Here is a 19,626-nt window from a genome sequence, read left to right as displayed (position 1 = left end):
GTTTTTATTTGTGTAAATTAATAAATATATATATACAAAATATTTAACTAAAATAAAAAAATTCCAAAATAAATACTAAGTCATTTTTTATTTCAATACTTTTACCCTATGTGTTACTTTTTTTTACATTGTATTTTGATTAATTGTCAGATGAAGTTTAACGTAAGAAAATACTTTTAATAACCTTAAAATTATAATAATTAAATGTGAAAAACTAAATGATTAAAGACTTCAACTTCTTTTTATTATTTATTTATTTTTTAAAACTTTATCTCTCTATTAATAAAAAGGAATTTCAATCAACTTTTTTAATTTTAAAGTGAAACAATGTATCCTCTATTTTACATTAGATATTAACTACACTATGTGTGAATTGAAACAAATATTCATTTGTTAATAATTTTACTCTTAATTGTATTTCACATTGCTGGGTTTTAAAAATGGAAGGATTTGAAGAAACCTTTTATTAAAATATATTTAATTTATCTTATTTATTATAAACATTTTTCAAGTTTTTTATTTTCAATTAATTTAAAAATATTAAATCAAATATATATTTTAAATTTATATTCACATGAGTTTAAAAAATTATATTTTTTAATAAAATAATTTATTATAAATAAATATCCAAACCTATAAAGTTATACAAAAAATGTTGCTAAGAATTCGTTGTTCAAAATACATAATTTCAATAGCAAACAACTTATAAAATTAGAAAAAACATGATTATCTAATAAAACAAAACGGAAATGATATTTAGACATATATTTTGAACTTACTTTTGACATAGTGACGTATCACTCATTTTTCTTATTTAAAAATTTGTTTTATTTTATTTTTTTAAAACTGAAACACGTGTGGGAGAAGATAGGGAAGAGGTTCAGCAAAGAGAACCCATAGTTTTCTCATTTGGCTGAGAGAACTGCAACTTGAGAGAAAAGAGAAGCAATGCCTCGCGACGTCATCGAACAGAGAAGTAGGGTCTGAGGTTTGGGTTCTCAACGGCGATGGGTGGTGGTTCGTTTTGACTTTGTTCTTTGTTTCACTCTCACAATCGCCAATGATTCATTTTCGTTCAAATACCATACGTGATTGAAATGTTTGTGGTTGGTTGTTTTGTGGGTGAGTTGTAGGGTTTCTCCATCATTGTTGTTGGTGTAGATATCATTTAGGATTTAGGTTTTTTCTGAGTTGAAGATGACAACACTAGAACCACTCTTAACGAAAAAAAAATATGACAGCAGGAGTCACAATGTGGGGATCTATGTGCAAATAGGTGGGGAGTTGCGTTGGAGTTTTTGTACAAATACTGGACAGTTCTGCAAGTATGAGACATCATGTTCAATGTACCTAATATGAACCATAAAATGACATTGAAGTCCTCATGAAGAACTAAAAAGTCTGTTAGACCCAATCTTAATGAAAAAAATGACAGTGGGAGTCATTGACATGTGGGGAGCCATGTACGAATAAGTAGGGAGGTGCATTGAGGTTTTTGTACAAATACTAGATAATCATGTAAATATGAGACAACAACTTCAATATACCTAATGTCAACATCAAAAATCACATTGCAATCCTCATGAAGAACAGAAAGCTTCATTGGACCCAATCTTAACGGAAAAAAATATAACAGCAGAAGTCACACAAATGTGAGGAACTATGTGCAAATAAGTGGGGAGTTACGTTGAGCTTTTTGTACAAATACTGGACAATTATGTATTTATGAAACAACATGTTCAATGTTCCTAATATGGACCACAAAAATGACATTGCAGTCTACATGAAAAACAAAAAAGTTTGTTGGACCCAGTCTTAACGAAAAAAATATGACAGATGGAATCATAAATATGTGGGGAACCATGTGCAAAGAAGTGGAGAGTTGCGTTGGGATTTTAATACAAATACTAGACAATTATGTAAGTATGAGACGACATGTTCAATGTATATAATATGAACCAAAAAAGTGTCATTGCAGTCTTCATAAAGAAAAAAAAAAGTTTGTTGAATTCAATCTTAATGGAAAAAAAATATGACAGCAGGAGTCACAAATGTGGGGAGCCATGTGCAAAAAAGTGGGGAGTTGCATTGAAGATTTTTTACAAATACTGGACAATTATGTAATTGTGAGACAATATGTTCAATGTAGTTAATATGGATGACAAAAATGACATTGTAGTCCTCATGAAGAACAAAAAAATTTGTTGGACCTAATCTTAACAAAATAAAAAGACAGCAAGAGTCACACACATGTAGGGAACCATGTGCAAATAAGTGGGGAGTTATGTTAAATTTTTTGTACAAATACTGGACAATTCTATATTTACGAGACATGTTCAATGTACCTAATATGGGCCACAAAAATGACATTGTAGTCTTCATGATGAACAAAAAAGTTTATTGGATATAGTCTTAATAAAAAAAATATGACAGAAGGAATCATTAACATGTGGCAAAGAAGTGGAGAGTTGCGTTGAGATTTTAATACAAATACTAGACAGTTATCTTAATTGTATAGAACATAACATGTATAAATTTTTAACTTGTACGTACAACATGACTGTTAAGACTAAGTCGAACAAACTATTTTGTTTTTCATAAGGATTAAAATGTGATTTTTATAACCAACCTTAGACACATTGAACATGTTGTCTCATAAATACAGAATTGTCCAGTATTTGTACAAAAATCTTAACATAACTCCCCACTTATTTGCATATGGTTCTCCACATGTGTGTGACTTCTGCTGTCTTTTTATTTTGTTAAGATTGGGTCCAACAGATTTTTTTGTTCTTCATGAGAACTACAATGTCATTTTTGTCATTCATATTAACTACATTGAACATATTGTCTCATAATTACATAATTGTCTAGTATTTGTACAAAATCTTCAATGCAACTCCCCACTTTTTTGCACATGGCTCCCTACATTTGTGACTCATGCTGTCATATTTTTTTTCCATTAAGATTGAATTCAACAAACTCTTTTTTTTTCTTCATGAAGACTGCAATGTCACTTTTTTTGATTCATATTATATACATTGAACATGTCGTCTCATACTTACATAATTGTCTAGTATTTGTATTAAAATCCCAACGCAACTCTCCACTTCTTTGCACATGGTTCCCCACATATTTATGATTCCCTCTGTCATATTTTTTTCGTTAAGATTGGGTCCAACAAACTTTTTTGTTTTTCATGTAGACTGCAATGTCATTTTTGTGGTCCATATTAGGAACATTGAACATGTTGTTTCATAAATACATAATTGTCCAGTATTTGTACAAAAAACTCAACCTAACTCCCCACTTATTTGCACATAGTTCCCCACATTTGTGTTACTTCTGTTGTTATATTTTTTTTTTCGTTAAGATTGGGTCCAATGAAGCTTTCTGTTCTTCATGAGGATTGCAATGTGATTTTTGTTGTTAACATTAGGTATATTGAAGTTGTTGTCTCATATTTACATGATTGTCTAGTATTTGTACAAAAACCTCAATGCACCTCCCTAATTATTTCCACATGGCTCCCCACATGTCAGTGACTCCCGCTGTCATATTTTTTTCATTAAGATTGGGTCTAACAGACTTTTTAGTTCTTCATGAGGACTTCAATATCATTTTATGGTTCATATTAGGTACATTGAACATGATGTCTCATACTTGCAGAACTGTCCAGTATTTGTACAAAAACTTCAACGCAACTCCCCGCCTATTTGCACATAAATTCCCACATTGTGTGACTCCTGCTGTCATATTTTTTTTCGTTAAGAGTGGTTCTAGTGTTGTCATCTTCAACTCAGAAAAAACCTAAATCCTAAATGATATCTACACCAACAACAATGATAGAATGGAGAATCCCTACAACTCACCCACAAAACCAACCACAAACATTTCAATCACGTATGGTATTTGAACGAAAATGAATCATTGGCGATTATGAGAGTGAAACAAAGAACAAAGTCAAAACGAACCACCACCCATCGCCGTTGAGAACCCAAACCTCAGACCCTACTTCTATGTTCGATGACGTCGCGAGGCATTGCTTCTCTCTTCTCTCAAGTTGCAGTGCTCTCTTCCAAATGAGAAAACCATGGGTTCTCTTTGCTGAACCTCTTCCCCATCTTCTCACACACGTGTTTCAGTTTTAAAAGAATAAAAAAAACAATTTTTTAAATAAGAAAAATGATTGACACGTCACTATGTCAAAAGTAAGTTCAAAATATATGTCTAAATATCATTTCCGAAAACCAAATTGTACTTGAACAGTAATAGGGCATAGTTTGGGAAAAAAATTCCAAATGGTATACTTACATTAATAAAGTTCAAAAGTATTGTATAAAAGGAGAAAAAATCACATTTTAAAAAGTTGTAAAAAAAACTAAATTATTTTTAATCCATTTAAAAAAATTCTAACCTATATATTAAAAACTTATATATATATATATATATATATATATATATATATATATATATATATATATATATATATATATATATATATATATATTACTTCTAGTCAAATACACAAGGCATTTAACTTGTAAATTATCTAAATGTCCTATGAAATAACTATGATGTGTCAATTAGGCAAAGTTTACACGATTTGGTCTTCTAATACTTAAGTTAAGCTAAAAAAAAATTGTTAAATATGACGGTTATTTGGGGTATAAAATGGCGGTTTTGACTACCATATTTTGTGCATATGGTGGGTAGGCGCACCGTCATATATCTTGCCGTCACAATGCATAATATGGCGGTCTTGGACGAAACGCTACAACACCCGCCATTAAATGCATTGTTCAAATAATGGCACTTCAAACCACCGTATTTTGTGTGCAAATAATGACAGTGAAAATTGTCTTAATTTGTTTATTTTTAAATAATTGTCATGCGAAATACAACACCTAGAAATGTCATTATTTGCACTGTACGGATGTGTTATACGACGTTTCAACTACCATAATTTGAATGTGATTTTTTTTATATTATTTTTATGTAACATGCTTTCCATTATTATTGAACATGTTTTCCATAAAATTAAAAAAATCACATACAATATCTTGATCATTAATACTTTCATTCATAATTCATATTTCATATTTAAAAAGTTGATATTATGAAACACCATCCAAAAGTTTTCACATTAAAAACAAAAGCCAAAAAAAAAATCTAAAACATTATTATAATACATTTTGCTAAATTTATATACCTATGTTCCTATAGCTATGTTTCTAACTTGTCTTTTCTGTCCTGCTTGATCTTCTAATACCAATAGGTGATGGAGCACCACTTCCAACATTGGGTACCTGAAATAAAAAAGAAAAACTTATAACTTATTCAAATTCAAATGTGTATTATAATAAGCTTATGTAATTTGTTAAATAAACTATTAAATTTTACCTCATTAACCAAAGTATGTACCAAACCAGCAGCCATAACAGCAAAATGGTCAGGAACGTCATCTCTAGAAGCAATGTAGGCAACCAATGTTTGCATTTGTTTTTTGAGAGTTGTGAGCTCATTTTTCATCTTTAGAAACTTCTCATCCGTATTTGTTAATGTTGCACTACATGAAGCAAAATTCATATCATTTAACCTTGTAGCGGATTGCTTAAATGCAAGAGTGGGACAAGCTCCATGTGATAATCTTCTTACCTGACCTAGATGCTCCTTACCAAATATGAGACCAATCGGATCATTTGGAGATATATCTGATGCAATCTCTGGGTTATTCAACATTAGCTCATATATTTTTTCCTGCATTAAATTAAAAGTGAAAAAGACCGCCAAACAAACAAATTATGATGACTTAAAATGATAAACCAGTACACCAATAATTAGTTCAGACACAAATAAGCAAATTGAAAGTGATCATATAAGTTGAAGTACTTGGTGAAGAGAAAAGTGTCCAGACTCAAATAAGCAAACCAACAATTAGTACTTGGCCGAGTTCATCATTTATCCATAATTAACCCAATAATCATAGCAAACAATAGGAGTCACACATTAGTCACTAATCAAAGTGCAAACCAACCAAAAAGGAAATCGTAACAAAGGGAAAGAAGTGGAAGGACCTTGTCCGTGCCGAAAATGAGGAAATGTAGAGCGAATGCTCGTGGCGACTGCTAGTGTGCCCGATTGGTTGAGGGTTTGGGCAGTGGAGAAATGGATCGCGATGAAACCTTGTTTGACACTATCGTCAGAGTTGCTAGAGATGTTCGACGCTTTACGGGTTCCCAATCAATGTGGCGAAGGAAGTCACAATCTTCGACGACTTGGTAATCTCCACTTGCAGCGACGAGTTACGAGATCTCCTACGACGAAATCGATAGCAAGAACGGTGTGGTGGTGTTGGAAAGGTGGAGTACTGAAGTGTTGCTGGGTCGCAATCCGAGTGCGAAGTCGCAACGAAGTTTTATGGAACGACAACGTGGTGATCTCTTGCAACGAGGAGGGTGGAAACAGTGAGGAATGGGAAACTGCAAGGTGCGGGGAGTGTGGAAACGAAACCATCAAAGGTTGGGGTTGACTGAGAGGATTTTGTAGGGTTTGTCTTCACATGAGCCAGTTTTGTGTCTTGTCTGTGCATTTGTCTCGTTAAAATTCAATTTACTGTGTAATAAAAAGATAGAATTAAATGAGAAGTAAATAAAAAAAAGTATTATGGAGGGAAAGATGGCGCCATTGGAAAAACGGCGTAATGTGTAATGGGAGTATAATAGCATTTTCAAATGCCATATTTTGCATACAAAATGTGACAGTTATAGAACTATCGTATTATGAAGCAAATTATGGCAGTTTTTTATAACCGCCATATTTACTTCAATTTTTTGTAGTGTTAAGGTAAAATATATTTACATGAACAAAAGGTCTATTACATAAAGAAAAATCTTCAGAGCCAAAATAAACTTAAAATTCTCATATATCATATTAACTCATAAACTAATTTATGTGAGAGATAAGATTGGATCATGTTGACTTGACTTTGTTCTCTATGTGAGTTGATTGAGCTAGACCCTTCAAGTGGAGCTAGCTCAAATCAACTCTTGATCCAGTCTGACTTAAAATGACATTTACACTATGTTCTTTTGGGAGGATTTACTATTCATGTGGAATGAGAAGATAGGATTAGCAGGTGATTACGTTTTTCCTTTGGAAGTGATAGATGGTGATGTTGAATGATGATTAGAGAGATTCATTCTAAATGCAATCCTGATATGCATGACGAAATTAAAGGGTAACACACTCAAATTTACAAAATTACCCTCATATTTTTGTTTCCTTACATGCCATTTATTCATTTCTCCTTATTATGAAAATAACATAATAAAAATTAATAACACAAATAAAAATTTATTATGGATATTAATCAAAATTTATTACTTCTAAAATTACTATTAAAAATAAAATAAAATCTTCATATAAATAAATTATTTTCCACCTTACTTATTAAATTTATTTTCATACCCAATATATTGTATTATTTTTTTTTTGATAAATAATTTGTTTATAACTTCAATCATTCAATAAAATTTATAAAAATAATTCTAAATAATTTATATATCATTTTATATTTCTTTTAACAATATAGACATTTTAGTAATATAACTTTTTTATTTATTAAATTTTTTTTAATATGTCATATCAGTCAATTCAGTCAAAAATCTTCACAAATTTCACTTTCTATCCACTTGAAAATCATCTCCAAATCTTTTAAAAAAATAATAACAACTTTCCTCTCTAATCTTTCTAATCTTATTTTGTCCTCTCCTTCAAATAATTTCTCCCAAAAGACACAACCTTACTCTAGATGATTTGTAACGGTTAACTTAGTCAATTTGACATGATTAAGTAGAATAATATATTGATTCATCAATATATTTTGAATTCTTATCGGTGAAGTCAAAATGTTTGAAAAAATAAAATAAAAAAGTACATGATGATATAAAAGAGTAGACGCATGTAATAATCTTAATTACACAAAGTCATTATAAAAAAGTGGAGTGAAGCGCAATTTCTCCAAGTAATTAAAGTAAACACTACTAGCATGATACTTGTTCAAAGTAATAAAATAGTCCAATCATATAAATAATGAAGAAGAATTTGTGTTTTTATCTATGACTAGATCAATATTACACTTTACAGGCAGAAAAGGATTATTATTTTTGTATGGTTTTTTTCTAAAACAATGATGAAAGGTTTGACAAATGTAGTTGTTGCTTTGACCACTTACACTGATACCCTAACACGAGGTTTTTGGTTAAGCATTGAAATACTGTAATACCAATAACACGAGGGGTTTGCATTTATGTTTTGTTTGAATGTTTTGGTCAAATGGTAATGTGTAGTTGGTTGTTTTGGGTTTTGGATAGTCCAACCTAAAGCCAGCTAATGGAATTAATGAAGTATAGCGGTTAGCAAATTAAGAAACTTGTTTTGTTCCCACCACAGTTATGCCTATACTTGTGGGCCACTATTTTTTTTTAATGGTTCCAATACATCAAGCTTAGACACACCTCTTAAATGGTGTCTTTATTATGTCTCACATGTATTAGACAAATACATTCATTTTCCAAAAACTCATAAATTTATAGATTTATTGTAAAAGTTTATATTGTAATTATAAAAATAAAGAATAAATCTTATTTATTTATCATTTTTTACGTTTTATATTAGATAGATAATTAGATTTATTTTTTTACTAAGTGACAGTACGTTATATAAATATTAACATTTATATATATATATATATATATATATATATATATAAATGTGTGTGTATATATGTATGTCTTAGAGGTCATACGTATTGAAGTTTCTGTGTTGTATCGAATATGTAGGAGTGTATATGTAAGTTAAAATTAACACAATACAAGTTCTGAGTAGGCTTGAGAAAAAGAAAAAAAAAACACATGTCCAAAATTAAGATATTTAATCATCTCATGTCTTGATTTATAAGTATAAGCAATATGAAATTATTGGGTGTAATAGGAACATATAAGTTCTCAGTTAGAGTGTTACCTCCGTTACGATTTTGTCCTTAAAAGACACTTCGAAAAATGGAAAAGGAAAAAATATTTAAACTGCCTCGAACCTCGATTTCTAAGCTATATGAGACTATTAAATGTGGTAGAAACAACAAACTTGCAGCGAAACAGCAAACAAATGGATGACAGTGAGTTTTTTCTTTCTTTTCTTTTTTCATTTCAAAAATGTTGTTTATGTTATGAAATAAAGCGAATAACAGAGAGAATAATAGATAATAGAGAAGAGAAGAAACAATATAGAATAGAGAATGAGAGTATAGGGAGCAACTCATCTATGTATTATTATTGATAGGAAGAGTCTTGTTTATAGATACAACATGTAATCCATAAAGAAAACAAATCAACTTAGTTAATACAAATATTTACATAAAGAGTAATGAATCATACGAGTATCAATCATATGAGTAAATGTATCAAATCAATGGACAATCATTAATTCATAACACTCCCCCTTGAGTGTCCATTGATAAAAGAATGTACCTCGTTAAAACCTTACTAGGAAAAACCCTTTGGGATAAAAAACCTAGTGAAGGAAAAAGAGTACAACATTTTGTATTCTTTAATACAATATTGTTCATCACATATTCTATTTCTCCCCCTCATATAAACTTACATCATTAAGGTGACAGAGTCCGAACTTGTGAGTCATTTGCTCAAAAGTTCTTCTTGGCAAAAACTTTACAAATATACCTGTTATATTTTCAGATGAATGAATTTTTGGATATCTATGTCATCCTTTCAATTGAACCAATTGAACAATCCACTATTGTCTTCATATATGGTTGTTGATTCCATCTTTGTCGGGGATAGTCACAAATTTCTTGCACATGTTGAATTATAGATCTTAACCAACATATTCACAACTTTCCTCGTAATTTTGTATGATTAGACGATGTTGCTACTATGGTTTGTTTCATATACCTTCATGAAACCATTGTGCTACCACACGTGAACAAACATCTTGTTTGTGATCAACCATTGTGACATTGTAAGAATATGTAAAATAACATGCATATTCATAACGCATTGGTCTGAATTTGAATCATTTGGATGGAATAAGCTCATATTCGTAGTACCCTTAAAGTAACGAAGTATATGTTTTACTCCAAACCATTTTTTTCTTGTAGTTGAAGAACTATATCTTGCTTAACAAATTTACAGCAAATGCAATATTAGATTGAGTATAATTAGTAAGATACATTAGTGTTTCTATGACACTAAGATATGGTGCTTCTAGACCAAGAAGATCTTCATCATTTTCTTGAGATCTAAGAAGAGTCTTTATCAACATCTAACGATCTCACAACTATTGGAGTGCATAATGGACATGACTTGTCCATTTAGAACATTTTAAGCACCTTAATTATATAAGCTTCTTGACGTATAAAAACACCTTTATTTAAATACTCAATTTCTAATTTCAAATAAGACTTTGCCCTTCAAAGATCATTCATCTCAAATTATTTCTTTGAGTAATCAATTTCCTTTGTGAGCTCATTAGGAATTTCAACGATATTTATGTTATCTACATAAACAATAATTACGGCAAATTCATTATTTGGATCTTTTCATATAAATACAAGAACAAATAGGATCATTTTTATATCCTTCTTTTAATAAGTACTCAATAACATGATTATGCCACACACGTCTTGATTTCTTTAATCAATAAAAGAGCATGTTCACTTTTATTGAATAACCCTCTTTAGAATTTGTCTTGTTGGGCAAATAAAATCCTTCAGGGATTTTCATATCAATATGATTCTCAAAAGAACCGTACGAATAGGTTGTAACATCATCCATTAGATGTAAATGCAAACCTTGTTGTGCAACTAGGATAATCGAATATTGCAATATTGTTGCATCCAATACTAGTGAACATGTTTTTTCACTAATCAATACAAGGTTTTGTGAACAACTTGAGCAACCAATTATGCTTTGTATCTAACAATTTCATCATTTTTAATTGATTTTTGCGCAAAAATCCACATGTACCCAACGGGTTTCATAACTTGAGGTGTGCGAACTATATGTTTAAAAACCTTTCGTTTAGCAAACAAATATAATTATGCTTCTTTGCATATTTTCATTTTGGCCAATCTTTTCTTTGCCGACCATCTTCAATGATCATTGCTTATTGATCCTCATTGTCATTCATAGCCTTCATCGCTATGTTATAAGTAAAAGTTTCGTCAATGTTAACTTTATTTTGGTTCCATATTATATGATTCATAACATAATTTATTGAGATCTCATCATTTTCAACAATTTCAGGTACCTGAGGTTCTTCTAAAACCGAACCATTAATTATGTCAAATGAATCTTTTGGGATTTCAACCTTTTCGATTAGGTCATTTTGCATTTTAGCTCCCTTTCTCATTCAAGAGTTTTTATATTTGGAACCAATACGTCTATCACGCTTCAAACGTGTCCACATGAGTTTTTCAACCCTTTTTTTTCGCATCATAATAACTGATCATGTCAAACAAGGCAATCATTTTGATTTGTAAACTTCTGATTTACCATGACATGCATTTTAATTGTACTAATAAACTTGGAGTACAAATTATAAGAGAATGTTGATAATTTCTCCAACACACTTTCTTTTTCAACTCAATCATAGAGATATAAAGATATTTCATAGTTTTTTCATTGTTTGTCTCAATATAATATCCATTTAGACAAATATCATTGAAACTTAATAAGTTTCTATTCAACTTCTTGGTATAATTATAATAGCTCTCCTAGAGTCTTCAAATATATTTGTAGTACTATAAATAATACTAACATTGATGTCTCACATTATCAAACAAGAGAAAAATTTATTACTCTTGAGAATTGTATAAGTTGTTGCACTATCAATAAGACACATATCTTTTGGTACTAGTGCAAACATTCGTTTTTCATATAAACGTAAATATCAATATGAGATTTATTTTTTAACACTCTCATAATCAATGAGGTGATCAATGCTTCCATTTGCTTTAGCAAAGAAAATAATAATATCAAGATGAGTAGCATCCATATGGCCATAATCAGAATCACCATCTTCATAAGCAAAGTGTGTTTCTATGTTCTTCTCCGCATTTATAAGATGCTTTGGTGTACACTGAGTACAACTCAAATGGCCTTTACCACCATAATGATAATATATACTTTCATCCTTTTGTCAATATTTTCACATCTTCCTTTTCCTTTTTCACATTATTATGCCATTTCTGGTGACAAAATGTGGCTTTGAAATTTTCTTTATAATCATGTTCATAATCAATATCACGATCACGATCATGAAAATATAAATCAAATGTTGCGGCATTCACTTCTGGAAATGGAGCAGAACCAATTTGGACCAATTTCTTGATTTTCTATCAAAAGCTCATCGCTTTGTTCAGCTATACAAAGGCATGAAATAAATTCATAATATTTATTGCTGCATATTCACTTCTCGGAATGGAGCAGATTAGGCGGATCTCATGATTTTTCATCAAAAGCTTTATTGCTTTGTCTAGCCAGCCATACATACATAGGCATGAAATAAATTCACAATATTTGTGAAATCTCTTTTCATAATATTTTTGTTATGTTGCTTAGATGCTTTATTTCTTTATTTAATGGTATCCCAATATCCATTGCATCTAAATATATTTTAACATTTAAAATACAATATAAGGAATTCTTCCTTGTAATATCAAGGGTCACAAATCCAAATTTTGCAAACATTTCGTGTGTTTAGAACTAGCACATAAAATAATAATATTAGTAATAATAATAATCACCGTCATAATAAAAATAAAAATAATAAGACGGAGATGAAAATTAATAAAGTTAAACAATTCTTATCACAAGAGGAAGAATATAAGGTAAAATTATAATTTGAGAAAAGATTAGAAAGAGCCTGGATTGAGACACGCAGAGCACTGTCATTATAGAGAAAAAGATTCAATTAGTCCTCAATTGGTTGGAGCATCGTGCTGATAACGTGTTATGAAATAAAGCGAATAACAGAGAAAATAATAGATAATACAGAAGAGAAGAAACAATATAGAATAGAGAATGAGAGTATAGGGAGCAACTCATCTATGTATTATTATTGATAGGAAGAGTCCTATTTATAGATACAACATGTAATCCATAAAGGAAACAAATCAACTTAGTTAATACAAATATTTACATAAAGAGTATTGAATCATACGAGTATCAATCATATGAGTAAATGTATCAAATCAATGGACAATCATTAATTCATAATAGTTTACAATTTTTTTTTTTGGAAGGGATTTTTCGTATCACAATCTTTGTCTAAATTATGTTATCCGAGAATTAAATTTGAATAATCTAGCCATATTTAATTATATTCAAAATTATTTGTATCTGAATAATAACATGACAAATTAAATGGTCATAATGAATTTTAAAATTTTAAATATAAATTATGCTTGATTGGTCAAATTGAATTCGAACTCAACCCAACCCTTATACAACCATAAATCATTGTGCAACCCTAGTTCTGAGTAACATGATTGGACATTGCTGGAATTAGGTCAACCACCTTAAAGCACACTTTTCCTTTAAGCCAAATGCTACCCTAATTATTTTATTTTTGATTTGAAAAACTTGCTCAAATTCATTCATATCTAAATGGAATTTTTCTTATGACAAATTTTGTTTTTGACAAAATTGTCAAAATTTTCATAAATAAAATTTGTACTGCCCACGACATCGTGTCGAAATCTGACCTTGAATCATCTGAAACCACGTCAAACTAGTTCAGGTCGGCCCACCTTAAGCTTGGTTAGGTCACGTACTATGTGGATAATCCTAACGTTAGGATTACGAGGACCCCACAAAAGATGTGACAATTGAGTCGTTCTAAGATAGATAAAAATCATCATACAACTCAAATGTAGAGTAGGTAATGGGAAGGTCGATAGAGCGCAATTAACATCCTCTATAAAGAGGGAGGTACGAAGTTAAGGGAGGGATCAATTTTTTTTTCCTCTTCTTCCTTTCCTTGTTCTCGGAGAGGATTTGGTGATAAAGTCGATAGGAAGAGGAGAGATAAAAATTTGTTCTTTGTCTCCTTAAAATACAAGACCAGAACAAAATTAAAATAGATTAATTTTTTTATTTTTAACCAAAATAAAATAATAAAGTAATACTTTTTTTTGACTATATAAATAATCTGTCAAAGTTTATAAAAAAAGAAACTTTGTTAAACTATGATACTCTAGGCTAATTTATGGTTTAAACAGAAACTGATGCATGGACGGAGTTGTCGTTTATCTGGATTTTCTTTGTCAAAGGAAATCATCTTTGTTTTTCATCATCATAGGTCACAACAAGTTAATAAAGTAGAACGCGCATTTTCAAATTCCATGGTCTCCAATCCAACAGTTACCGATATTAGTCAATGACTCAAAATTCGTAGTTACATATAAAAAAATAAATTTGTTTACAGGTAGAAAAATCAACCACATATAAAGATGTTGACCAGCGTAAAAATAGAAAAAAGAAAAAAACATTGACCGAAGAAAGGAATTTAAAGAATAAGTGAAGCATGTATTTGTGTTCTTCTGAAGGGACTAAACAAGAATGCGAATTGCAGATTCTTGTGACTATTACTGGTGTGTGTAGTTACAATATAATTGCTAACTGAAAAAAATATAATAGAAAAAATCATTGGGAAATTAAGGAAAAACTTTACATTTATAAAAAAAAAAAAAGACCCATTTTATCCGACCCGACCATCGATACGTGGAGGCTCTTTGTCCATGGGCCCCGAATAGGACTCGTCCTTCCTCCTACTTCCCAAGCGCAAAAGCCCATACAGTTTGCGGAACTCCCTCACGGTGTGGAGGCTCTCCTTGCATACAACCGCACCCGGGTCGCTATCGTCGCTGTTCCGACCCGACCCGCTGTGGCTCAACCTCTGTCCCTCCCTGGGGGCGTTGGAGTGGACCTGGAGGGCCGAGATAACGGTTTTCAAGGCCCGCGTGGGGGAATTCCGGTTGGATATCATAATCTCGCCAACCTCGGCCGGACTGAGCCGGGCCCCGGTCTGAAAAACCTCTTCGACCTGAGGGAAAAGCTTGTGCTCCTTCAACCCTAAGTAACTACTGGCGAGAATCTTAAAGGTGGAGAAATCACATAAGGGGAAGTGTATGTGAACGTCAACCCTCCCAGGCCTCAGAACCGCTTGATCAACATCCTCTTTAGTTTCGTTCATCGTGAACACCATCACGCGCTCTTCTCCGCAGCACGATACGATTCCGTCCATGAAGTTCAACACGCTCGACAAACTCGCTGTGTTTGTGTTTGACTTTTGTGCGAGCAAGCGATCGAGGTCCTCGATCACGATCAGAGACTTCGCCGTCGTTTGCATCAGCATCAACTTCCAATCGCCGCCGTCGCTGAACTTCGACACGTCCACGTCGTAGACGTCGTAGCAGAGGAACTTCGCCATGGCGGCAACGAAGCTCGATTTTCCTGTGCCAGGCGCGCCGTAGAGGAGGTAGCTCCGCTTCCAAACACGGCCTAGCCGGTGGTAGTACTGCTTCGACTTCATGAACTGGTCCAGATCGGACTTCACCTTGTTCTTCAGCTCCGCTTCCATCGCCACCGTGTCGAAGCTAGCCGGATGAGTGAACGGCGCCGAGCGCCACTCGCCGGCGCCGGAGTTCACGTATAGCTTTATGTCCTTTTTCCGGCGCTGTTCGACCTCGTCCGCCACGGAGAGAATGTGCTGGAAGTACTGCCGGAAGACTCGGCGCTTGTCTTTCTTCTTAATTCGTAGGACGAGCGCGCCGCCGCCGGAGGCGGCGGCGTCGTTTGTCCAGGAGAGCTTTGCGCCGAGGAAGGTATCGTGGACGGTGTGGTTAGGGTCGAGGTGGAGGAAGATGTCGGAGGGATTGGGACCGGAGAAGAGGTTGGTGTAATCGGAGTCTTGAACGGAGGGGAGAGAATCGAGGTAGATGAGAATTTTGCGGTAGAGTTGATTCTCCTGGGCATGAAGGTTGTGGCGAGGAATTTTGAAAGATTGGTGAATGTGAAGGCGATTTTCAAAGGAGATGAACCATTGGTTGAGGATGTGAAGTGCAGAGGTTTTGCGGAAGAAGAAAAGGATTAAAGAAAAGGAAGAGAGAAAGAAGAAAATGGAAAGCATGTTAATTTGGCAGATGATGCATGCGCTTGGACTTGGAACAGAGAGAAGGAATGAATGAATGAATGAATGAACTTTGTAAGAGAAGGAGCTTTGAAAAGGTCAGGTGCCGGCAATTTTATTATTTTCAATTCCTATATAAGTAAGAGCATGTGTTCTTCTTTGGTGTGTTTGATTTTCAAGGTTTTTGACTCTTGCTGCCAAACACTGCGCACACACTTCTCAATTATCCTCTTATATGGATTTTTATAAGTTTTTTTTTTCTTCCACAATAACTAACTTCATTTTTTTAAATATTCTTCGAATATATCTATAACTTTTATAACTAAGTGTTTTTTTTTCTTTCAATTTATTTTTTTAATTATTATAAAAGATTATTTTTTAGTTTTATTATTTTAATAATTATTTTTTTCAATTTAAATTATTACTCATTATAAAAAAATTATTCACTTATTTATCATATTAGTAACTACCTTTTTAAATTTAAATAATTACTTATAATAAAAATTTACATGATATTACTTATGTATAGGATTTCTTCAAATGATAGGTTGGTGACATGATTCACAAATTGGCACTTTACAGAAAATGACACAGTTGCAGCTAGCTATAAGTTGTTTTAAATCATCCTTGGGTTTCGATTTATCTAAATATATGTGGTTGTGTCAACTATTTGTTTGGTGAATTGTGCCAACTATTTGTTTGGAAGAAGAAAGAATTAGTCTCCAAATAAATCTTAACATGTGTTGCTTAACGTAAAAGTCATTTAAATTCTCGAGGGTGTAATTTTGGGTTTGAAGTCAAGTGGTTTAAATTTTATAAGAATGTAATTTTGAATTTATTATTAACAGCTTTCTATTCCAACTCACCAATTATATATCTTTTTTTCCCAACCTATAATTCTATTGGAAAAAAAAGATTGAATACCACATATTAACATTTTTATTATTAAAAAATTTAACCTTAATTAATTACATTATAACATTCAATGATCAGATACTAACATTTAAAACTATGAACTGGGTAAATATTTTCAAATCTATAAATATTTGTGTATATTACTTTATATACTTTGATCCAATTATATTCACGCGATAAATTATCACGAAATATTTGTGTGCTGACAACTTACTTTGCTGGCTTTTTTGTAAAAAGGGGTCACTTTGACTAAAAATTTGTAAAAAAGGGTCGTTTGAATTTTTTTTTGCAAAATAGGGTCAAGTCGTCGTGGTGGAGGACGACATTAAAGGTAAAGTCGTCCTCCACCGTACCGGTTTCTTTTCTTTTTTTCCAAAAAGTGAAATCGTGCTCTCAGAAGCCGGTTTCTATATATTTTAAAAGTGAAGTCGTCCTTGGGCCTGACGACTTCACTTTTTGTTTTTTTTTTTTTTTTTTTTTTTACATTTTCAGCTTTATATATATATATATATATATATATATATATATATTTTTAATTATATATTATTTAGTTTTTGTTAAATATTTATTTAAGTAAAAATATGAAAAATAGTTTTAAAAAAATTCTAAAATACTTAATCGTTAAACCTTAATACAAAATTAAGAAGATAAAATGATACAAATTAAAAAATATTAAAAAATCCTTCGATAATTATATTTGAATATTTAATTTGTTAATTTTTATTTTATTTGTGGTTTAGTCAGTCTACTATAACTATCAAGTATCATTTAATAAAATACTAAATTTATAAAATCAAACGAAGAAGTAGAGAACATTTTGACCAAATCAGAAGAAACTGGCGAAAAAATGGCCATTGAGGATGTCACTTTATTTTTTTACTGTAAACAAATATTTAAAAAAAAACTAAATAATATATAATTATATATATATATATATATATATATATATATATATATATATATAAAGCTGAATCTGTAAAAAAAAAAAAAAAAAAAAAAAAAACCAAAAAGTGAAGTCGTCAGGTCCAAGGACGACTTCACTTTCAAAATATATAGAAACCGGCTTCTGAGAGCACGGTTTTGCTTTTTGAAAAAAAAAAATGAAACCGGCTTCTGAGAGCACAGTTTTGCTTTTTGAAAAAAAAAAAATGAAACCGGCACGGTGGAGGACGACTTCACCTTTAATGTCGTCCTCCACCACCACGACTTGACCCTATTTTGCAAAAAAAATTTCAACGGACCCATTTTTACAAATTCTTAGTCAAAATGACCCCTTTTTACAAAAAAGCCTACTTTGCTTGACACTGCCACTTAATAAGAAACCAACACGTATGATGAGTAAATTGACTCCTACAAAATCTTTTCAAAATGTATATCTATAATATTTACTGACTAATTGACAGTGCGAACATTTCTACACAAACTACACAAGCTAATTAAATTTAAAAAAAAGAAATTAGTTGTTTAATTTTTCACAAAATGTATACAATTCATGTAATGTTTGTGAATAGCTTGTTAATTATTCATATTACCGGAAGCTGAAATTTTACGTAAGAAAAAGTCACATTTACAGTAATATTTTTTAACCATGAGTGGGATTCAACATTTGCGTACACGTCACGAATAATTAATCTAGTGTTTATAATATGGAACAGAAAAACAAGATTTTACGTAACTTTAATATGGTATGGAAAATTCACATTAATGTATATTTCTTGATATTAACTAATTTTACGGCTATGACTGCGTATAAGTATAATTGTTGATTTTTATTTAACAGTGACCAATGTGTCAACTGGAATAATAATCAATTACAGTTGTTGGCGGTTGAACGTTGAAACAAATGTTTTGATGACCAGCCAACCTTCGAGATCAGAGGAGACAATTAAACGTACCTTTGAATGCAATCTTATTCCTCAACTATTCTCCTCACATTACCTTTGATTCTACACTTATACGGATGACACATAACTAATTGATCGTTAACTTATTAATATCTCACTTTCCTTTCTCAATAACCGACACAGTTAATTCAAGTAGCATCTTTGTTCAATTATTATGATAGATAAATAACCTTATGCATCATTAACTTTTGTTCCATGACAAAAGCATACACAACTACTCTGCTGAGGAAGTTGCATAGACAATTATTTTTTTCTCTCATTCTAGTACCGAAACTGCTATACTTTAAACAACTTCAGTTTTAAAATATTACTGTTAACCACTACCCTTGTTGCAGCCAGTTAAAGTATCACATCCCCTCCTACTATGTCGCAATTGGTTCTTCACTGGATGATGTAGAATACTAAAGAAATTTCTAGTAAAAAAATACTAAAATATTTTACTACGCTGTGGTTATAATGGTTCCACGTCATTTTAAAACCAAAATCAATAAGAAAAAAATATGAACCCTTGAAAACCATTTAGTTCATTTTTGTGGTAGACGCGTTTTATTGTTGTATCGTAAGACGAGGATATGGCGTTAACAATAGGGACCGT

General features: G+C 31.5%; 1 protein-coding gene across 1 annotated transcript; it reads right to left on the bottom strand.

Moving 5' to 3' along the window:
* Positions 1-14,584: 14,584 nt before the first annotated feature.
* Positions 14,585-16,450, bottom strand: LOC114195912 (AAA-ATPase At2g46620-like). Its single transcript, XM_028086357.1, has one exon. It carries the CDS (start codon positions 16,210-16,212, stop codon positions 14,782-14,784), a length of 1,431 nt encoding a protein of 476 aa, XP_027942158.1. The 5' UTR covers positions 16,213-16,450; the 3' UTR covers positions 14,585-14,781.
* Positions 16,451-19,626: the final 3,176 nt, after the last annotated feature.

The sequence above is a fragment of the Vigna unguiculata genome, chromosome 9 (genome assembly GCF_004118075.2).
Source record: "Vigna unguiculata cultivar IT97K-499-35 chromosome 9, ASM411807v1, whole genome shotgun sequence".
Taxonomy (NCBI): domain Eukaryota; kingdom Viridiplantae; phylum Streptophyta; class Magnoliopsida; order Fabales; family Fabaceae; genus Vigna; species Vigna unguiculata.
This window is presented reverse-complemented; position numbering and strand designations above follow the sequence as displayed.